General features: G+C 32.0%; 1 protein-coding gene across 1 annotated transcript in view; it reads left to right on the forward strand.

Moving 5' to 3' along the window:
• Positions 1-675: 675 nt before the first annotated feature.
• Positions 676-25273, forward strand: part of LOC125067230 — a 94425-nt gene continuing 69827 nt past the window's right edge. Inside the window, exon 1 of the mRNA XM_047675703.1 lies at positions 676-1475. Coding sequence (XP_047531659.1) covers positions 1397-1475 — 79 coding nt within the window. The 5' untranslated portion in view covers positions 676-1396. The remainder of the gene's footprint in view (positions 1476-25273) is intronic.

Raw genomic sequence — 25273 nt, forward strand, 5'->3', positions numbered from 1 at the left:
GATGCCTATTATCGGAATTTACAAAACGACAAAACATATAATGTGACCAACATCAAAAATCACACATTTACTAAATTGAACCATTTAGACTTTATATTTACGACCTTTATATTATCCTGACCGCGATTCAGCAAGCCTTTTGATTCAATCAGCGAGTGGAAATGAGTCATAAATCAGATCAGAAATATACGTATACGGTTTCTATATCGTTCCAAAATCTCTAATTTTCTATAGCAATTTCCATATGATTTTTCAATTTGCATAAACAATTTGTATTCAGCCATTTTCGTTTCAGTTAATTGCACGTATGCTCGCCAAATGAGCGAGCTCTATTAAAACGTAATCAAAATTCATGAATTTTTAAGTTGTTAATTAAAAAGGATTTACTCTCGCCGTAATAACAAATAGATCATCCCGTATATTTGCGAGTTGATTAAACGTATATTAATCTACGAAGGTATAAATTACATTTAGATTTATATGTATTTTAATTGCTTCTTCTACAAGATTTTCAGCAGTATATTTCAATGGACCGCCGTTGGATGTGAATTTCTCTTCTATCCCCCTCGAAACTATTAACAACCCTCGCGGTGTTATCTCCTCTCTCTGTCCGACAGATACTCTACTGGCACAGGACAGGTCCCTTATGTAAGTCAGTGCTTTCTGAACCGTCGCGCGGTGCAGTCGCGTCCGGCGCGTACGTAAACCAACATCGAAAAATGCCGAGCTGCGATTTCGTCAAGCGCTATATAGTTAACACTTTTTGTGAATACAGCATACTTGTATGAGTCATAAGAAAATCAAAAGTGATGTAAAGTGTTGCGTTATATTGTGTTTAAAGGATATGAGGTGCTAAGCGTTTTCTTTTAAACTTACGCGCCAGGATTTAAGATTAATCCGCGTAAACAAAATATATTTTTAGTTTACTCTTGAACCTCGTAGTGCATGATGTCGGATTTAATCCTAACACACGACCGCACTAAACTTCTGATACGATTTATGTATAATGAGCCTTTAACGAAATAAAAATAGCGGAACGACATCCAGTAAGCGCTTATAATATATGACAGGGCATTAATTTTAACAGCCGTAAGTGTCACTTCGTTATTTGTCAACGAGTTGATTAAGAACAAAAATAAATGTTGACAGATTTAGTGGTAACAGGTAGGAGTTTTAAAACGTATAATTTGTGACTTGATCGTTACTGCTCATTAAATCCCGAAAAAGTTATACGTGTATTTGATCGAAGGGTTCACTAATTAGGACATAATAAATTAATTAGTTAATTAATTAAAGATATTTAGTGACAATGAAGAGAAGAAGAGTGTAAAAATTGATAATAATAATAATAATATTAAAGTGTATATTAATAAAATAATCAAATATATAAAAGAAAATGGCTGCTGAATTAAAAAGGATAAAGTGGCATTTATACGTCCTGAATGCGATTCTGTACTTCGTATCAATGATATACGGTGAGTAGTGATAATATTCTTTCGATTCCTAAGAGTTCGCTCGTCGATAATATCTTTCAATTCAACCTTTTTTTGTTTGTTTTAATAACTTTAACGATCAGGACCGCTTGGATTTTTGCAATGAAAGGGGATAAATTCTTCCCTTTCATTTTTTCGGGATACAAATACGAAATATATCGGAATTTGAATGTAAATCAACGCAAAGGGATAAAGCGATTTCCTTTTAATACATACAGAAACATTTATTTAAAAAAGAATACATGATATATTCCTATCCTATCCAACCTTTTTTTTAATTTTTATACATTATATGGTAAACATAAAATAAGATGCAGAATATATCTACTAGCATTTAATATTCGTAAGCATACGCAACGTAATAAGTTTGCTCTGTGTCGATTCTGATGAAATTTGTTATAAAGCATACTTTGAATCACAAGGTAGGACATAGGCTTTTTTCAAATTTGAAGTTGAAAATGTGCAAATTGGTGTGTGCAAAGATAACACACATGCGTAATGATCTGTGGACTGCTATTCGATATTTCTCAAAAATTATATTCGTAGTATTGATACAATTTGTACTAAATCAAAGTCAGAGTCAAAAATCTTTATTAAATATAGAAGTGTTTATACTTGCTTATTGATAGTCTAAAATCTTCCACCGGTTCGGAATTTAACACCTCGGACCTGAGAAGAACCGGCGAAAGAAACTCAGCGGAATATATATATATATATTTTTTTTCATTTTGCATGTACAATAATAATTATATTTTAGTAATTTGAAAGTTACATTATAACATAGAACAACAAGAAAATAGGAATTGTATAGAATTATATTAGATAAATTATCATCTCGAAACGGTTAATACGAATATAATTAAACCGCGGGAAATAAAAACAATTTAAATAAAATAGTTATCCCTTTCATCTATTCTCAAGAATAAATTTCGTCGTGTAATCTCAAAATCTATCTATCTATCTATCTTATCAAACTTAAGAATTCCTCGGAAAGTTTAATATGTAGTTTAGGAAGATGTGTACCTTCTTAATTGTGTCGTTTACGTTCATCACCGCGTGGAAGGAAGTGTCCCTTTCATCCGACAGTTTTGATAATTATTTACATAAACTTAAATACTTATACATATATCAAATATTAAAAAAAAAAAAAAAAATCAGAATACTCATTCATTGTTTTTGTAAGATTTTGTGTTCAATCATATCTTATGTCCAAAATATCGTTTGTTTGTTCGTTTTAGTCGCAAATATTAACTACTAATTACGATTTACTTGTAAGCAAACCTGTTATATGTGTTATACACAGTATATATGACTCTTAAACTAATTTAAATCAATATAGATTCACGGTATTTATTCATACAACCGCATAAAATAGAACGTTCTATACAAATGGTAACTCGTTTCAAATGTTTACAGTTTTGAATCTTTTTCAAAACGAACTTTCGTTGATGTTGTAGTAATATTAAGCGTTGTACTCCAAAGCAAATAAGTGAATAGTATTTAGTTTGCTTGTCAAGTATGATTCGATTGGCGTATTTAACTACATTTTTTTTTTTACATTACAAACAACTTCAACTGAATATTTTATTTATTTGTTTGTTATGGACCATCAGTAGTCACCGCAATTATGTATGTAATAATAAAATACTTATAAAGACTTAATATAAAGTGAGCGACTGATTAAGACGACCACAACAAGTGTTTTAAGGTAGAATATACAAATATTTCTTTTAAATTACTAAAATACTGCACATTGGTAAATATTTATTTATTTACCCAAATGCACCCAAACTTAAAACTAAAAATTACAATATTGCTACACAAAACCGAATACTTTTTATTGTGAAAGTAAGCAAAAAATGTTATCATTAACGAATGAACTATTATATTTATCACCTTAATAACACAAACAAAATAATTTAAATAATAAATATTAATAATTTAATATAATAAATCAGTAATAAATTAAAAAAAAATAATGTACTAATAACAACAAACATTTCTTTTTCTGCGAAACATAAATATACACTCACACATACAGAACTTTAACATGTGATCACGAGAGTAAAGTGATCAATTATGGAAATAAAATGTACACACCAGATCAGAGTCAAACCATTTTTTTAATAAACAGTATGAATACGACCAACGCCAAGGACTGTTTAAAATTGCAAGTCGTTGAGATTTAAGTTCTTTATTACACTGGCTTACTTAATCTTACGTTACTATTTGTAAATGTTCTTCTTCTGGGAACATACCTCTCGATAGACGAAGAGTATTGAATAATTTAAGATTGAATATAAACAGCTACTGTTGAACATTTTCTAATATATGGAAAGCTTTTTTCAATACGTCAACGTACCTGTAGTATCGATGCACTTATGACTTAACACCTTTTTATCAATTAGTAAAATAATAAATTACATTTTAATTTTTAGAAATTTCTTAATTTTGTTATATAAGATATAGAAGAAGCGATAGTCAATTTTATTTGATTGTATTGGTTAGTGATTTTTTGAACAGTGTTTACGTTTTAAGGATAGGTTATCAGAAAACCTTTAAAATTACTTGGAGGTAGGGGCTTTGTGGCAAAAAAAAAATATGCAAACTTTTCGCGACATTTCTCCAATTATCTAATATAGTATGATTTATGAGTGCAAACTATTCTAATCAAAAATAGTCCTGCCAAAATCTAACGTTATTGTTGGTTTAAGATCAACGTTTTCCACCTGGATTATCTCAGCTCTTAAGAATTTTCACAAATGAAATAATACTGGAATAACAAGCTCTATACAAATGATATATTATGTCATGCAGTATTATATATAAATATAATAAAGATTAATGAGATTACGGTCAAGATTTCGAAATATAATAAGTACCAGAACGTCGCCTTGAAAAATCAAGTGCCTAATTAAAATGTATAATATTCAACGATGAAAGAGAAAAAAGACGACATCGTGACGAAGCCCGAGAAATTCAGAGACATATATTCAACGGGAACCAAGCTGAAGCTTTCTCATTAAAACACGCTATAAAGAAAAATTGAATGGATAATATAAATAAAATATATGTGTTAACTTGTATTCAAATATCCCTTTTCATTGAAACGTATTACTTGATTATGAAAAGGGTGATTTTTTTTTAAAATAGGCGTGTTTTTTTAAACCTATATTTATTAATCACAAAATCTCAGAAACAATAACACCTACCAACTTGAAAGTATAAGCCCTTATAGGTGTAGACATCTGCTATGAACGGATTTTACGAAAATCTAAGGGGGTAAAACGGGGTTTGGAAGTTTGTGTTTTAGAAATTTCGCGCAGTATCAGCTAGTCTATTTATAAAGAATAAGCTGAACCTGCGGCTTTTCCTACACAAAATTGTTAAAGATTGCCTAGAGGTAGCACACACACTGTCATCATCCCATCTTCACCACCAGAAGATTGAATAAAAAAAGTAGCCTATATACTTTTCTTGGGACTTAAACTAACACCATATCAAATTTTATCTAAATCTGTTTAGTCGTTTAAGCGTGAAGAGGTAACAGACAGAGTTACTTTCGCATTTATAATATTAGTAAATATCTTGGTATTTGAGATTAGTAGACTTAAACACAGTATGAAATTTATCACACTTATGTTTTCATAGTAATGGTTTTGATATTATTAAGTTTGTTGTAAGTCGTTGCTACATTGCGTTGCATTACAGAGCTTCAATAACGTTCTAGCAATCGACATGAGACATATTATACATAAATACATCTGACGAGTGTTACAAGTATAAAAAAAAAGATTTTCGGTTTCATTATTTTAAATTTTCTTCGCGTATCGGTAACCCAATATCGTTATGGGAACGAATTAATTAAATACATATCACATGATTTATAATAACTGTGAATAAGTTTTATCTGCCTATACTTATATTAAAAAATAAATAATATTTTGCAATATTATGTTACACAGAAATCGTGTAAATATATTTAAATATACAAGTACTATTAAGAGATATTTATGCGAATGTTTGAGTATGTTTTTTAACTCGCCTCTATCATTGGTCTAGTATCGTTTAAAACTGCAGTCCTAAGATATTGGGTGTACTTCTTGTTTGGCATATAATTGGCATACAAAATAGTAATTATTATATCTCTGAAAGAACGAAAAGCTGGTCCCATTGGCATTGTGGTTAAAATCTTTCCGTTCGTATTTTGAATCAGCTTTGATATAATATTATGACAGTGAAGAACTGCAAGAGTGCACTCTCTCACTTGGATTTGCGTACACTCTCGTGGACTATTGTCGTAACTCCTACGCAAAACGCTATTCTCCTTTGAGAAGCTTAAGAGATATAATCATTATCTCTAACTCTGTAACATTATCAAGTAGAATATGTCTTATATATAAATAGCGTTAGCCGATTTTTGTCCCAGTGGCTATGGGGCGATAGCTGCACATATAAATTCGGTTATGGTCTCATTTTCAAGAGCTCCAACCGTATATGTGCAGAGTATTAAAGATGAAATTGTTATGACTTAACTAAGAATTAATTTTATAGAGCGGAAAAAAGTTACTGGTCGATTAGAGAGCGGTACTACGCCTCTAAACAAAATTAATATTAATTGTTATCGATAAACTCCAATTCTAACCGAACTAATGTATACTATTTGATATTAAAAATTTCATTTAAAAGACGATTTATCATTCTGGCCAAATGTAGATGAGTGACTTGAAGTTTACAATGAAATAAAATTAAAAACAAAACCATAGGTTTCGAAATTCGTAAAATAACTTTTGAATAAACGCAAAGTTTCCCGGGAGACCCCCTAGTATCAAGTAAATATAGAAAAAAATAACAAATAAATTATTTATATAAATTATTTATTTGTTATTTTTTTTTTATTTATTTGTTATTTTTCAATTAACAATGTCAATGATCAGCTCATTAGGCAAAAAATCGAACTTTTGAATTGTACAAAAAATATATTTGAAGCATTAAAATGTTTCTGCTGTTATGGTTATTGGCTTTTTATATGTTTCACGTTTGTGTTATTAGCCTACTACTAGTCCTTGAAATATACACAGAATATAATTTAAGTCACTTCACATTATTATTGTTCATGAACTATACTATATTTGTGAAAATGAAATTCAATATATATATCCCGCTGAGTATCTTTCTCCAGTTCTTCTCAGGTCCGAGGTGCTAATTTCCGAACCGGTGGTAGATTTTTGACTATTAATAAGCAAGTATAATCATTTCTTCATTAAATAAAGATTTTTTACTTGACTTGATTTGACTTCATAGCTCGCTGAACAAACTAGAATGTGTGTCCTAGTCCCGCAATAACTATCCACGCTTCGGCACAGTATGTCATGGGCTCCACGACCCAAACATCATCACATAGTATGACAATACTTCATATGTTGAGTTTTATCTCAAAAATATCTGCCTCTATATCAAGTACAACTATCTCAGTGGTTTAATAGAGATCTTGTCCTCAATAATCTATGCTAAGCATTATAAATCCTAAAGTAACTCTGTCTGTTACCTCTTCACTCTTAAGCCGCTGAATCAATTTATATTAAATTTGATATAGAGATAGGTAAAGTCCCGGGAAAGGACATAGGCTACATATTAAATTCACCCCTCGGGGACGTAAAATGGGGGAGACAATTTATGTCCTATAGGTGAAGTTTTATTAATTTCATGCGAGCCAAGTCGCAGATTCAGCTATTAGAAACGATCAACTCCTTGAAAAGATTCAACGCCTCGAGCAAAGAGACCTAAAATTCTACCGAAATAAGCTAAAAGTGTTACATAAAATGTCATTACGAGTAAACAAAACAAGCAAAATGAAAACAATAAAGCCGGTTGCAGCGTCTGTCTGTGGCGATCCCGCCCATTATCATAACGTTCTTGCTCAAATTTCGTTTACAGTTTTAGAGTTCCGAGTATTATTTCGTTTCCGTGTTGACGATTACTGAAGTTAAAATGGAACCGGATATTTGCAATTGCGTAAATAAAATTTGGTAAGTCTTTTGATGATGATTTAAAAATAAAATTTCATTTATAATAAAATTTATTCCAGTATCTTGTGTTAAGTGTAAGCACCGCTCACCATAGTACTAAACTTATGAATAGTATTCTAGTACTCATTGGTAGTCGATCTTTTCGAAAGGCTCTTATAAAATTTCTTTTAGAAATCCAATGCGTTTTAAAAATACAGGATACAATATTATTCTTTATTTACCATACAGATATACATAATAGATACTAATTATACAATTAATGTTTTCTGTCCCAAAATCGAATGTCTTATGTCGCAAAAAGAGAAAAGAAAAAAAAAACACGTGTATAATCATTATAAATATAAATTACATTCATCATTAGCAGCCTGTAAATTTTCCACTGCTGGGCTAAGGCCTCCTCTCCTAATGTGGCAGAATTTCGTTGAAATTAGACACATGCACGATGTTTTCCTTGACCGCCGAGCACGAGATGAATTATAAACACGAATTAAGCACATGAAAATTCTGTGGTGCCTGCCTGGGCTTGAACCCGAAATCATCGGTTAAGATGCACGCGTTCTAACCACTGGGCCATCTCGGCTCACATTACATTTTACTAATAATTGAAAACATATTTTTTTCAGCCATTGCCATTCTTTTTTTAATATTTAATACAACATAATAATCTGCCAATCATCAATCCCTTGTGAATGTACAACCATCTTTATTTTTTAAGTTTATTACGGGTATCAATTATCTAAGTTATTTGAAGACTATCTATGTTCAAAATGTACTTTATTCACGTAGACGCTTATGAATCATGATTTTACAAGATTAATTTAAATTTAAAGGTACCACTAGTTCGGAAGGTAAATTCTACCGAGAAAGACCAGCACAGAATTCCGACGATAAAATTACATTTTTAATTAAATACAATTGAACTATGATTTATCCTCGGCGAAAATCGGTGAATGCTAACTCATCAGTTTTATCCTCTAGGTATAATTTTATCGAATAATACGATTTATTACTTGATGTTTTTGTTAAACATGACATTTGACAATTGATGTTACTTTAAAGTCAAATTTTGCACCTATAATCATTGTCATTTCAGCCCGTATCCAACAGCTAGCATATATCTACAGACAGAGAAAGCATATGCTTCCCTCTCACTTAACTTTTACGGTCATGAACATAATTTATCCGACGAAAAACAAAACAGAACGATACAGCAGTTCTTGGAAGTGTATTTTGTTATAAATAACAAGCTAATTAATTTTAATGTTTTCAACACTCATATGCTAGAGAGCGTTTTAAATTCTTGTCAGCCATTTACTGTGAAACAAGTCCACAGGAAGCTTAATTAGACAGACCGGAACGGTTACGCCAGCCATTTATCCATTATCTTACATAATTTCTTCCTTTCAGTTAATAGTAACTGTTTAGTTTATATTAATGACAAGAATTATTTATTAAGTCTCGGAAATTAGAAGAGGAGGTCCTATAAATCGTATTTGAAAATTGGAAGTAGAAAATGTTCGTGGAAAAGTTCACATAGTAAAATACTATCTGAACCTGCGGTTTCACCCGCACAAAAATTATAAAACCATCTCCCCCCATTTTACCCCCTCGAGGGGTGAAATAAATAATAATCAAACTAACCTGTACCAAATTTCGTCTAAATCGGTTGAACGGTTTAATCGTGAAGAGGTAACAGACAGAGGTACTTTCGCGTTTATAGTATCAGTATAGATTGATATGATTTCTGATGTTGCATAATAAAAGAGTTGTGAGGAATACATTATATTCATTAGATTATACACATTTATTTCTGGACAAAATTCAAAGGTAAATAGGATAAATTTTGGAAAATGAATTTTATAGTTTTTACTTCAAACATCTATTTCCAAAAGTATCAATTTGGCGCTTGAGCTTTTCTTCTTTTCCACTGACTATATGATATTAAAGAAGTGTCAAGCCAACTGTGCAAGACATAATATGATAATAGACACATGTGATAGTTAGTACATTCTATCTCCTTACTTTCATTATGCGATGGAACGTCACACGTGACATCACTAAAAAGAGTTTTGGGGCAGCCCAAATATTTTCTGTGATACGGGAGTGCTGTGAATATCAACGCCCAGACTCAACGTTATTACTGAAATTTACTCGACGATGAAACCCAATAACTTATTAGCTTAGGTCTGTAAACCAGGAGCTCGAGATTTGCGATCTTATGATCTAAATAAAAACGAGCCAGTCGAAGTTAATTACTAAAATAGTCATTGCATTGTTAAGTATATTTATCGCTGGTGAATATTGTCTCATTTTTTAATAACATAAATTATTCAATAAGCAGAGAAATCTTCAGTAAAGTATCGTGTTATTATTGAAATATAATATATTGAATGGTATAACCATAACCGCATTACGTGCCTAAGTTTTTGATCCCATCCACATTTATATGACAGTCCTGGCGCCATCTGCTCCGTGAAACTTTTGCATGTCATATTTTGTTGCTTCCCCCGGATTGAATAGCTTCTGTCGCTTATCGAATCTAGATGATGTATTATGCAATCTTTGTTTTGAACATTTTTATCTTCACTCGGTATTATATCATATTGGAATATCACAGAATGATTCTTATTTTTTGGCTCAATATGTTTCTATCGTTCGATAAACTGTTGAGATTTTGAAAATGGAAACAGTTTTTGATTGACGCTACCGTTGAAACTTTACAGATATAAATTGTTTACACTATATGCATAAACTATGATCATGCGGAGTTTTAATACAATCCTTTATGCTGTTTTAACATGATGCATGACACAGGCATATGAATACTCGTACATTTTTACAATAATATATTTCGGCTTTGTTACTTTTCCATTATACGTTAAGATAAAGAACGCGAAATGCATTGAATGTGCTCTCTGCAGTATTTGGTATATTTAATACGAATAGTATATCAATAGGAACTTTTCTTTCTTTGTCTACAATACTTAGTATTGTCATGTTCTGGTAAGTAAGCTAGGTTAGCATCTTAGTCCCCAAGGTTGGTGGCACATTGAAGATGAAAGGAATGTTTAATATTTTTCACAACATCAAAGTCTATGGGCAGCGTTGACTTCCCTTCAGTTGACCCATTTGACTAAACTATAATATAAAAACAAAAATATGTTTACTTTGTTTTTTGACCTAATTTGCCTTGATTTAAGTTGTAAGTTCACAAGACTAAAGATCGCAGACTCATATCTGAGCTAATAGTAATGTATTTTACGCATTAAACTTATATTTATAATTTTCTCGAAAGTTCAACCTTTACATAACACGAGTTAATATTTATCCACTCGTACCACTAACCTGCAGTGTAGCAGAGTGACGGAATAAGTTCCTACTTAATAGGAAAAGTGGATTTTGCTCAGAAGTTACGAGATGTTGGCCTTTATTGGTATTGAAGTATAATCCACATCTTTTGTCGTCAATCCGTCACCACTAGACCGCACTAGAAAGCACAGATGCTTGTAGTTACAATACAAATATTTATTTATTGTATACCAACTTAAACATATCACTACAAATTATTGATGTTTTGTCATAAAATAAATTTAGTGGGCAATTATACAGACGAACCAGCGGAAAACCCTAAGGGATGTATGACAGATTCTGCGAAGAATTACGTTTATTTTTTACTAATAACGTTTAAAATAGTACTTTTAAATTAATGTTCGAGAGATAGCATTTCTTTATATAGACATTGCTATAAATAAAGTCGCATCTAACTCGAGAAGAAAATATTAATAAAAAGCAACTAGAAAATACCTCAGACAGAATGAAAATTTAAAGCAATAATTTATTCCATATCTCAATGTAGAATGCAAATGACTTTTGTAATTAAAAAATATCAGTTCGCTTGTATTCTTTTCTTAAAAATTAAAAAAAAGACACACTTGTATTTATGAAGATTACTTAATGTATTAAATTCAGGTCGCATAGATGACGGAAACCAAAAATTTTTGACCTTTCCTTTTTAAATAATTGTACCCGTCCGAAGCCGAGTTGGGTCTCTAGTAATTATTATAACCAAAACTGTTTGATCTTCTATTGGTCGTCGCTTGTATATTTTATATAAAAAAATACCCGACCATGTCTTAAACGAGATTGTGTGTTTCAAGGGACAGTCTCAGTTATTTTGCATTTTTATTAAAATGCATTTCATTTTGTTTTATGAAGCATAAAAATATTTCGCTTAAAATGGAAAAATTTGAATAAAATTTATATCCAAACAAAAAACATGATCGAAATATTACATTTTTATGGAATGAGAATGGAAAAAAAAATGAAGTGAGTTTAAGACCAAATATTAATGACACTTTTTGCGATAAAATCAAGAAAAGATGAGATCTAATAAAGGTTGAAAAAAAAAATAGTAAAGATTATAATATTATATTTGTTCAATATAGAAATAGCGGTACTTCTATTCGGTGTGATTGTAAATCCTTAAAATAGAATATCCTGGCGGGAAATTATGGCTTAAGTTCGAAGCGCCATTAATTACTTTATCGCTTAAAACTGGAATGTACAGGCAAAACTGTTACATGTAGTAAATGCAAAACGAGCTATGATTAAAAATGGAATTTACTATCAAGATCTTTAAGATCTGTGTACATTAGTAAATTGAAAACTCAAATCATTAAAGATTTTTAAAAAAGGATTAAAAATAAAAGACTTAAAAGTAAACTGATAAAAGAAGTATATACGGCAATAAATCCTTTTTATTCAAAATAAAGTAAAGTAATACAACTTAGAAGTTGTGGTGGATGGCGAAAACTTTAAATCGGCAGTTCCAACGATGCCAAATATTAAAAGATCTTTTATAACCAAACAAGCGTCCTCCATAGAAGTCACTTGGCGTCTAGCGTACACAAAGAGCCTGGCTTTTGCGTATAAAAGATAACCCACATTTCTCCGTGTAGGATGACAGGCACCATTTGCTAAACTCAAACTTGCAGAAAACTGCGCTAAAAATAAAATTTTATAACACGTCCGCTAACAATGTTTAAATATCGTTAATCTGTGGAACAATTTTTAATATTTATAGTTGACAAATACAAAAACTGATTGAAATTTTGAATACCTATTGTCCGGTCTGTAGAGGTTACAATGTTTTTATTTGATAGAGATTTTTTATCTGAATCACGAAAATGCTGAATTCTAAATGTTACAGTCAACATACAAATACGTATGGCATTATGGCGACACTTCACTTGGGAAATCGTGTTTACATATTTACATCACGAACACGATAATGTGCAGAAGACTTATTTGATTATATTTTCTCCAATTGTACAAACATGGAAAATCCAATCCACTTTTCAAGTATTACTTACACGGGATGAAGCCAAATACGGCCAACATTCGTATTGTCCACACTTGGTTCAATCAGTAGTCTGCTATTGTGACTTTGGTATATCTGAGTCGAGTCGGGTCCATTCCATGCATGGATGACGTATATACAATTTTTTAAATAAACCAAACATTTGGTCAAACTAAGCAATCCGAATCTGCCAAGCGTAAACCAAGTAGACCACCACTTTTATACATTTTTATTAATTATCCAAAATCTAGGGAATCTTAGAATGATATTTGGTAAAGCAATTTACAGGACCATATAGTCAAAACCCATTATTGCTATAGAGCTAATATTATTAAAGACTTTTTCAGATGGTCAAACAGAGCAGTTAACTTATTATATAAATTAGTTTTAAATCTAAGTGAAGCAGTATATTATTTGCTTATTATTTGTTGTGTAAAGTCACATTTGTAAGTTTACATTCGTAAAGTTTCATTTGCAGTTTATTTTGTGAGTGTTTTTAATTGTTTGATGATAGTCAATAATTGAAGGGTATGTACTTCTAAATCAAGATTATCAAAACTGTATAGCACGAATCATGACAGCGAGTAATGTTAACATGAATTCTATCAGCGTTTAGGTTTGCAATTACGATTCTATGGGTGGAAATTTTAACATTCCACCAGCAGAGGTAACTATTAATAAATGAACATTGAAATTTTTTGTACATTTTTAGTACTTATTATAAAAAGAGGTTAATGATACTGAAATAAATTTCACTAACGCTACTGTTTCGTAGACTAGATTGGTCTAAATTCGTCAGAATTTAAGTGGGTCCGAAACTATATCATATTAATCATAATTATTTTTGTACCTACATTACAGTAAGTTGAACTTACGAGCGCTTTCGTTTACTATCTCTTTCACGCTCACTATATTTGTATACCAACCTCTCTCTCTAGCCAAGTCTTTTAAATTCCACATTCACTGAATTTATTTTCTCAACTGCTTCAGTAAACAGGTTATTTTTCTCAGAATCGTATTCGCTAAAACTGCTTTTGTTGAATTTGTATTTATTCTAAATCTTTTCATTTATTTTTTAACCTTGATAAATAGAGCACTCAGTTTCTTTGGAACAACCACCACCAGTTTTAACTATTATTATGAACAATGTTTATTTTGTTTTAAGCGATCCAAATAATATAAAGTGTTTAGTTGCATTCAAATATATATTTTGAAAGAAAAGTGACCTTTGCATATAAACAAAGTGTGTGTAAGGTATATCGTTCCTTCTCACAATTACGCTGTGATTTTAACGTCATTTTAAAGTGTATCCGTGGACTTAGCATTTATTATTTTTTAGGCAGGATATATAAAAAATAATCGTTCTTTGCTGACATACCCTGTAATTAAAATGGTCGATAATAGTAACTACTAATTTTCTCGCCGGTTCTTCTCGGTAAAATCTACTTTCAGAACCGGTTGTAGCTTTACATTTTATTCAAAACTGAAACATGACGATTCCAAAGTGTTTTTATGAGCCTACTTGAATGAAAAAAATGATACGGTTTTGAACGATTTAAATGGTTATTAACTGCCAAAATATTGAAAGAAAAGAATAGGCTGGCTACCACTTCACTCACTCGTATAATATTCGTAAGCACACGCAACAAATTCGCCACGGGCGTCGTCGAAGAATCTGGGCGCTAATTCTACTAAGAAGTTGTCTCTTTATCGCAATCGCACCGAAACTTCATCGTTGCTGTTTAGTCACTTTCCTATTCCACTAACACAACGATCCAGTTGCGGTTCAAACGAAGTTTGATCGAAATAATTTCGGGATCTTAACCGATATAAATAAGTAGAATTATCCCTCTGTTATGATAAAGCTGAGTTTTATTTCTGTAAAGAATAGTCAAAGTTGAATCGAAATACAATCGTGAACGTATCGTGGACGGAGAATGTGGACGAACAGTGGACGGTTCTTGATAAATTTCTGTACAATTTGCTTTATTATAACTTGAAAAAAAGCTAACGTCATGTCGGACAGCTTCGATTTTAAAATAAAAGATGAATGCGCCAAAAATAATCTATATATATTGTGATATTTTTTTTAACAGGTAATAATAATATTTGATAGACAAAAGCCGAAACACTGATTTGATACTTTCAAAACTGACCGACTTCCGTTCAAATTTTCATCCTATGTTTCTCACTATTAAGTAAGTGAGCTTGTGTTAACACAAGCATAACGGACAAAAATCTTAGTTCCCCATGTTGGTGTGAGGAATCGTTAGGTAGGAGAAACATTTCTTACAGCACCAAAGTCTCTTCGTGACCACTTACGATGTTAACGATTGGTCACGAACATCAGAACGTTTTTATTTTACCGGAAGTTTGCGAGGTTTGATTTTTTTATTGCACTACTAGATGTGCCTGATTTCTGAATACGAGCTGAAGCTCGTATTCAGCTGTGAAGGAAAACCTGCCAATGCCAATCGGCCACATCCACCTACCAGCATAAAACAATCATGGTGAAATCAGTTCTGAACCTTCGAACAATATTTCCACAACCTGTATAATACTTTTTGTATCTGTAAATACTTTTCGTCAAACGATTATGTCCCGACAATTTTTTTAAAATACTTTTTTAAAAATCGAAGGTCTTTGAACTCGAGTGCTTTATTGAATTCGTATCGAATTTTGTGAAATGGCATCAATATACAGCAATAACGAACTACATGTACGCAATCTGAAAATTTCATGACAATGCGTTGAACAAACTTGATTTTTATTAACTTTAAAGAACTTATCATACTTAGAATGATGTATAATATTATATTTGATTATTATTATTATTGTTTGTCTAGTGTCTAGATTTAAGGCCACAGATCCCAAGGGCCTGTTAAAACTCCGGGGGCAATATAAAGTTTGGGTTTTCTATAGAAAAATACTCAGTAACAGTCCAGAGTTTCGAAGTTGGAAGTGTGTTTACTTCCGGGCCTCGGAAAGCATGTAAAGCCGTCCTGCGCCTGAACTCTTTCCGGTCGTGTCTGATAATGAGAGTGAGGGAATAAAGAGTGCATCTATGCACTATAAGATGTCCTGCGAAGTTTTCTGGTCTCCCTTGAGATTAGTCGCTTTAGCCGAAATCGTTGAGGACGACATCATCAGTATATTATTATTTCAATATCTATCTAACCATAGAGAAGAGATTCCTTCGTGTCTAATTTATGTTTTTTTTTTAGTTTATTAAAATATATTTTAATTTCCTTAGAAATTCATACGTTTGTTTGAAAAAAATAATCATTTTCATTTTAAAATAAAAATTAATTTGATTAGAAAATGATAAAAAACAATAATAAGTATTCAAGAAATAAAATTTATTACAATCTAATTTTCAAATCTGTAATAGAATTTGTCGTAAAGCTTTAAAAAATCCTTTAAATTGTCGTTACTTTACAAAAAGCAGTCACGAAATTGCGGGAGGTTTGTCAGCGAGACAAAATCGTTTATTAAAAGCGACGGCGGAAAATCGTGGGTCCAGAAGCTAATTAGATCGCTTTTTTAGATTCCCGTTCATTAAATTACGTTTAAGCATTACACGTGTTCCCTGATCGGAGCAGTTTTTGCTTAAATTTACAATTTTAGTAGAATCGTAATGAAAACATACTTTATATCGTTGATAATTTGGCCGCCTTCTCGGTTTAGTGGTTTATAAGGCCACAGATCACTAGTCTTGAGTTCTAATCCCGGGTCGGGTCAAAGAGTTATTTGATTTTTCCGTTCAGAAAATCTCAGTAGCTGCAAAAAAATAGCACAATACAATAATTTAGCTGCCTTGCGTTTTATACGTCGCAGGTTCGAGTTATTGTCGTATCCTATACCATAACACAAGCTTAACGAGTAATGAGATCGGAGTGAATAGGAACATTAGAAATTTTTATGAACCCTCAGGTATTAAGAAATAAAAAAATACAATTGTTTACCTACGTTTACCACAAATTTTCTGTTGTTCACATGGTCCCATTTATTATACACTATCTACCCGTTACAGCTTCACACAGGTACAATAAGGGTCTACAGTAGTAGATAGCTATGCACTAAACTACACTATATACAAAATTGAAGAACAAACATAAAACGGAACAGTCGATATTCTCAGCTTTTCTCTTGAATCAATCTGTTTATTGGTGTACACCATTAAAATATGTTGCGTAGTTTAAAACATCTAAAAGTGCAGCTGGCGGGAAGCGACTTTGTTTTATACTGTGTAAACATATCTATTTAATAAAAGGGGAACTTATTTATGCCATGGAATATTATTGGGTTTATCACACCCAATATTCCACGACAAAAATGACAAAATTTATTAGTCAGAAAAATATTCATTAAATTCAAATATAATTGTATATAATTAATGACTAGTACTAAAAACAGGAATGAAAAAAGCTATAATAATTAGAAACAAACGAATTATACCATATTTCGATTAAATAAAGGAAGGTACAGAACCCATTATATTCTATGGAAGTTGTCAAAGGGGAATGAAGATATAGTTTTTCACACTTTCACCAAGTTTCCGTCTAGTTCTAACTTGTTACGGCGTGAAAGCACTGTACCAAGGAACTGCAAACTTCGTTTATGTTCCTATTAAGAGGCGTGGCTTGTGGGACTTGATGTCAATAGTTCCATATAATATTATCGTTGAGTTGAAATAAAGGAGGATTTAAATTGTTTGTTATTTTAAATATCGAGATAGCGCTGTGGTCGTTATCCGTCGTCGTCAAAATTAGGTTCAAACTCAAGCAAGCGCTGTGTGTTTAATTAGAGTTATAATTCATTTCTTGTTCGACGGTGGAGGGAATATTATAAGGGAAACCTTGCATCTTCTAATCCACATTGACAGTTACAGGTAGTATACAGTAAAGGAATAAAAATGTTTAAAAAATTGTTATATTGAGTGAATTTTTCGTTTTTTCATACAAATTTCAGTATATTTTTCTTTGACGTACAATATATACTTTTCACGAAATTTGGTAAAAATTGACTTTGTTTTAAATATACGTTTTTAGATATCATTTCATTCATAACTTATATATTTTAAAATTATTAAAATATATATTTTCGATGTTTACAATAATAAATATAATTTACACTTTGTATGAGTACTTCAAAAGATATAAATAAAAATTAAATCTTGTACATTTTGGTATTGGACTTGCTCGCCATTCACAAGGTAAAATATCAACATTATAATTTGTAAGTACTTAATTTTAATTGCTAAGCAAGCAATATATACCTAAGCTTATAAATTTATTTTAATAAGTAATTTTCTAATGTTTTTTTAAAGATAAATTCATTTATCTAAATTAGACCTATCCATTAAACTTTATTAAAGCAATATTGGTGAACAAATATTAGTGGACAGACCCTGAGTCTAACATCGAGGTATTTACAATCTTAACTAATATTTATTACTATTTACGTAGCAATACCAGTTTATGGTGACATTTATCACGTGACAACGCAATTCATGAAATAATAAAGACTTAAATGAAGAAACGAGATGCATTTGAATTTTTTAAAGAAAACTCTACGATAAATTCTTCCATGCATTGGATGAGATATCTTCTTACGTTGGCCATATGTAGCAAATTCATTCAATCTTGCTGTTCAATGCAGCCATACTATAGTCATAAAATAAACGTTCGAAATTCAAAATCAAGGGAAGAAATTCTTACGAATATTTTGTAGTAAAAATAAAAAGTAGTTAAATATTATATGAAGTAAATTTTGCAATAATGCTTGTAAGAACAGACGTCACTCTACAGATTTCATGTATTCGATGTGTTTGCGGCAAAAAAAAAATGCTGCAATCATAAATACTTCCAATTTTATTCTCTATCGTTTTTCTGAAACATTTATAATTTAAATTGATGACTTTAAGGCGACCAATGATTGTTTAGCAATAGCCAGAATAGTGTACCTGATTTTGACAAACAAGAGACTAGCTCAATCTTAGCGAAATATAAAACATAAAACTGTCAATCCATAAAATTCCAATCACGATTATTTTGATAGCCTATTAAACCTTAAAAGATTTAACCTTTTTTTCACATTTTTTTGGGCTCCGACTCTTTTACTGTCTCATGGCTGAGACGTAAGTTTCAAGTATTCAGATTATTTATAAAATGTACGAAATACTTAATTGACTTCTATTGATTCTTTAACGCTAGATTCTTAAGTATAAAATAAATAGGTCTCGAGAACCCAAACCGCAGCTCAACTTGCTCATTAGTAGCCTCAAGCCTGATTACTTACTTGTAGCGTGGCTTTTGATTAGCTATTGACATTTGAGTAGTTACATATTATATACAAGCACTTCACAGCGGTTTCTCTCCTGCTAAATTTTGTTTATACGTGTCTCTTTCATACTGTGCCGTCTCTTTCAAATTGTGTCACACGGAAATGAAGAATTGATTCGTATCTCCGAACGTATTGTAAAAGCTGATTCAAATATTTTTCTCAACTGCTTCCATTTATTGAAGCAATCAGCACCCATGAGTAGCACATAGCATACAATTCCTCTCCATGTATACTCAAGTGTAGTGTTAAGGAATCAAACTTAAAGGAAAAGCGCTAAAATTAGATAAATTTTTATGCGATTAATATATTTCATTGATTCATCGAAATGGACCGTAGCATTGCTGAACTAAAGTTACCGCCATTTGGAATTTCCATTCTCCAGTGGCGACAACTAATTCGAAAACGAAGAGTGGACAGGCCATCTAAAAAGTGGACTGAAGATCTAGTGATAGTCCTGAAAAGCCATATACTAGTGAATATTGCGATGTATATAAAAAGTCTAAGCGTTAGGATGCTTAAGGAAGTGCAGAAAGTGGGATTAATCTTTGCCAGCGTGTTGTAGCGGTTACGTAGCAGTTGTTCAGTTTATTAAATAAGTTAATTGATTAGGAGTGAAAATAGTTTCGCGCTGCGCTACGCCAGATGTGCGCCAAATATAATTTGAAAATCTCTAGAACGAGTTGCAGATTGTTAAGACAAATCGATCCAGCCGTTCCAGAGATTGTTCGGAATACAAAGACATACAAAAATTGTAAAAAATGTTATTTTGGTATATGTACCGTGTATACATACATATGCATTTACAAACAGACACTCCAATCTTGTTATATGTGTAGACAATAATAATGCAATACCTAATTCGATTCTAAAATATGATAACTCACAAAAACATTTAAGTTCTGCAATGCAAGTCGAGGTGCTCACAGAATGAGCAACATCAAAGTTGTTAAATTAGACCAAGAAGTCGATAAATAGCTGTCGTCGTTTTCAGCTGCACTCTCGAGTTGCGAACTTCGAGCGTCTTTGCCTTAAATCATAACAAATTGCCCTTGCAATTTCTCCTGACTTGGCAACTTAGGTTCTAGGCACACTACGAGTAAAGCATGCATGCGTGCAACGTAATGTTAATGAATCTGGTTATAAAGTGAATTTATTGGTGGTAGGACTTTCAATGAGCCGAGATGGCCCAGTGGTTAGAACGCGTGCATCTTAACCGATGATTTCGGGTTCGAGCCCAGGCAGGCACCACTGTATTTTCATGTGCTTAATTTGTGTTTATAATTCATCTCGTACTCTGCGATGAAGGAAAACATCGTGAGGAAACCTACATGTGTCTAATTTCAACGAAATTCTGCCACATGTGTATTCCACCAACCTGCATTAGAACAGGGTGGTGGAATATGCTCCAAACAGTCTCCTTAAAGGGAGAGGAGGCCTTAGCCCAGCAGTGGAAAATTTACAAGCTGTTAATATAATGTAATGTTATGTAGGACTTTCAACATAAATGGCTGGTCAATAATTCTTTAGTGTTCAAAGAATTAGCATCTTAAAATTCTGTGAATAGCAATATTAGTATATCAGTCTTAATGATTTTAAGTGATTGATTGGTTAAAATGGCGAGTAAGTAACCGGTGTAACCTGCGACCAAAGAATGTCAATGAAACTTAAGGGACTTACATATGAAACTATAATCGGACCAGTATTCACATATGGTAGCGAAACGTGGGCCTTGACTCACTGTCATGTCCAGTTCATGCAAGTGGCTGAAGTTAAGATCCCTCGGTGGATGTGCGGAGTGACTAGACGTGACAAAATTCGCAACGAATACGTTCGCGGTAGCCTGGGAGTACGTGACACACCGACAAGCTCCAAGACAGTAGGCTGCGCTGGTTTGGGCACATCAGAAGAAATCCTCCAGAGTACATAGGAAATTTAGTGACCAATCTTTATGTTACAGGGTCAAGACCCAGAGGGTGACCTAAAACCAAATGGACAGAATATGTGGTCAGACAAGATCTTAGTTCTGCAATGTTACTGAAAACGATAAAGCAAATAGAGCGAAGTGTAAAAAGAAAAGACTAGGAAGGGAGATTTCACCATCAGAAGGGAATAATACATGCACAGGAGAGAGAGAGAGTCTCAATGATTTTAGGTCAAAGTTGCAAACAGCACTTATATTTGACATGCACATTACTGTATATATAAAATTAGTTTATTGTAGTATGGTTTCCTCAACTCTATAAAAAATGACATTTGACATCCTTATGGCCAATATATATTATGTCATTTTATTTTCATGGTGATATCTAGAAGCTTTGATTATTATACCTATTATTTGTCCCAGTTGAACATGCGTCGAAAAAAATTGGTACCAACTATTGGCCACTAAGTACACGCACACTAATAAAGAAGCATGACATTTGGCGAGTGTCAAGCGTAGCTTACAAGCACACCAAGACAGTAAAGTTGGTTCATTTGTTTTAGTTCCTTTAGTAAGTTAGTTGTTTTTTGTCTAATCTTGTAATCTACTTATACCATTATAATAATTCATCGATTCAAGCAATGTACGTGCTCGTAAAATGATAGTATTATTTAACGAAAACATTTTATTTATACGTGTCTTCGAATAATTTGTATTATTTGAAAGTTTGCATATATGATGGTAGGGTTCTGTGCAAAACCCTCTAGGTTGGTACAAACACTCGTCAAATATTCTATCGCCAAAGCAATACTTAATGTCTTGGTTCCGCATACTTTTCTAAATTGGACATCTATAGTAAACCTCATATAAACGCTTTAATTCATAGTTTTATCAGCGTTTGCTTGGAAAACTCACGTACCGACAATTTTCTTATGTAAGTATATTATACAAAAAATAAATATTATTTTTACAATATATACAAGATAAACACACACATGCATCCTCAATGGATGTCTGAAGAGATAAAAATATATTTAACCGACTTCAAAAAAGGAGGTTTTCCATTCGACCCATAAATATGCCCGCGATTATCTCGAATGCTATTGATCCGATTTAGATATAGTTTTCGCTATATAGAGCTGAGATTGTCCTGTGATTAAAAAAATGAGAAACTGAACCGAATATTACTTGTATACATCACTTATATAATAGCTTTTATTATGATTAATTTGTCCTTGTTAATCCATGCGTCATATATATTTGCTAAAAAACCCATATTGGAACAGTGTAGTGTTATTACGTCCACCTCAATTAGAGAGGAAGGTTTTTGCTCAGCCGTGGAACATTCGCATTGCTATACATTACAAAAAAAATCTTAATTTTTTTTTATAATAAATATACAAGTTCCATAGTGCTGATTCATAGTTCAAGCTTAGTCTCGTTGAAAATAGATTAGATCAATGTCACATTAGCGAGCTTCCGTATCTTTTAGTGTACCAGGCACCTAATATCAGCTTTACCAAGACTTCAAAACTCGGTTTTGCCGCGCCAAGAGAACTTGCGTGTTCGCAAAGGTTTTTGATGAGAGCTCGCGGCTAACTTCACTCGTAACGTTTCTTAGCTAACTTCAGCTTATAACCGTTGGCCGAATATTTCAATGTAAACATAAATCGTGGTGCATCCACGCTGTTTCAGGTCAAAGGAAGCTGCTGTTTACTTTGTAAATCTGAATTATAAAACAAAACACAACAGTTATATAAATAAAGCAAAAATCTGTTCTGATTTCGAAACTAACGTCATATTTATGTAACCTACTTTTGTTTCTAATCAACTTTAACTCGAAAATTTTAATGATTGGTTGGTTTTTTATCACGTTTTCTTTTCTTGATTTTGATCTCCATAGCTGTTACAGTAATAAATTATCTTCACTACAATTATCGTAACAAGCAATAAGTATCTTATTACTACTCTTGTACACTACTCTTGTAAATTATTTGGTCTTTAAATCCCTTGGATATGATCCCCTTCTGACCGATTTTGGTCAATGCGGCTATTCTCACAGAAGACTAGCCAATTACCCAGGACATTATAGAGTACAAGTGTGTGCGCAAATATACGTGCACTAATTTTAAATTCTGACGGGACGGCAAAGAAAATGAGTTAAGGCGCCTGACCAAAGACTTTACATGTTTCCTGAAGCACAGGACCGTACACTTGCAAGTTCCAGAATTGGGGACTAGAAGTTTTCTAGGGAAAACTTAATATTTTTTTAACGACTCGAGCTTAGGCTTGAACCCAATACTTCGGGATATGTGACCTAATCTTTAGCTACTAGACCAGAGATATAGTCGACATAACTATAGTATATTTGTATCTAATTCTGATATAGTAAGTTGTATTCAACAAGAAAGTGTACTAAGAGTGGGCAATTGTGTGACTTTTAAACTCACTCGTTTTCTGTAATCAACAATATTAAAACATCAAGATTTTATTATTTATGGTATTCCAATAGTATATTTTTAATTTGTTTTATAAAAAAATAAGTGCTAATTTAATAAAAATAAGTGATAATATTCTAAATATGTTACTGTTTGATGGTGTTTTGGATACATCATTTCATTATTATATATCAATATAAATATATAACAAAAATCATGATCCATCTCACCGTTCAACAATAAACCAAATCCAATAGAAATGCCTTTAAAATTTTCGAGAGCAAACATTTTTTAACTTGTTTGTACACTCTGTAATACAAGCCATTAAACTCGTTTTCAAATAAAAATAAGTATATAGAAATATCGATAAGTAACTCAAAATATTGAGTAAACATCCAAATGATATTTGCATTACATATATTCAGTGAGCAAACGTAATCACTGTATGTAAACAGACTACCGTCGGTATCTCTTGAACATATCAAAAATTGGTTGATCAAATAAAATATAGACTTCAGTCCCATATAATGAGGTTTCCGTATCTTGGTACTTTTAGGGATTTTGTATACTTTTTTTTCTTGTATTTATTCGTTTAGATTACGTTATTTGGTAAGTAGATCAGACTGAGTAACTTTTTGTTTTGTCCGCAAGTTTCGTGTATCTGATTCGTTTTTGTGTTATTGTTATTTTCATCTGCACTGTTTCATAAAAATGTTCCAGTACTCTATGAAGGAAAACTATAAAAGAAAAAGACGTCGGTTGGAACTTGTTCCCCACGCTGCACCAGTGTGGGTTAATCCATACACATATTATATCACAATATAAGCCGACGTGTGTAGGTTTTGCTCATGATGTATTCACCACGGCACATTAATTGAATAATATGTACAAATTATTTTACATTTAGAATTCAGTTATAAGTTCTATCAGCTCTTTGAAAAAGGGATGTTCTAATTCAGTTGTTTCTATTGTGCGTGTAAATTGATATATTTGACTACTATGGACCAATTGTAATAATTAAATTTTTAATTGAACAATTCGCCTTTAAGGAATAATAATTTGTCGTCTGTACTGTGCAAGTTACTTCAGAACTTCGTCGTTTTTAATGATGACTTTATTCAAGAACAGACAATACCTATTGGTTAGCTAATTTTAGTCTAAAGACTTTAAGAGTGAGGTATTCAGTGCAAACCAAAGCAAGGTTAAATAATTCCAGATATTCCTGGTTCGTTCAGATCATTTTTATATTATAAATGAGACGTCTTTTTTTGTTCACGCTGGCTTAACTCAACGAAGGCTAGGAACCTGTGTGTGAACAATAACAAGCGTAGACATACGCATACTTTGTTAATCGTTCTCATTATCTGATTGGACGGAAATCCAATACGGCCTGATAAAGTTCGGGCGCACGATAATGTTATTACGTTCTATCTAGGGTATATAATATAGGGTATAACTCCCAAACTCCGTGCTACAGATAATTTCTTGACAAAAACCTCAATTAAAATGATCTCCATAATAACATGACAAATGGATAAGTTCATGCTAAAAATCACCTAAAAGATTACGCGACCGAATTTCATTTAATTTATCGGTTACGGATAAATCTTTTACTGATTCATTCGAGGGAAGGAGATTAACATTATATTAGGACGAATTTATATTCCCTTTTACTATTAAATTTGACT

Source organism: Vanessa atalanta, chromosome 11 (assembly GCF_905147765.1).
Source record: "Vanessa atalanta chromosome 11, ilVanAtal1.2, whole genome shotgun sequence".
Taxonomy (NCBI): Eukaryota; Metazoa; Arthropoda; class Insecta; order Lepidoptera; family Nymphalidae; genus Vanessa; species Vanessa atalanta.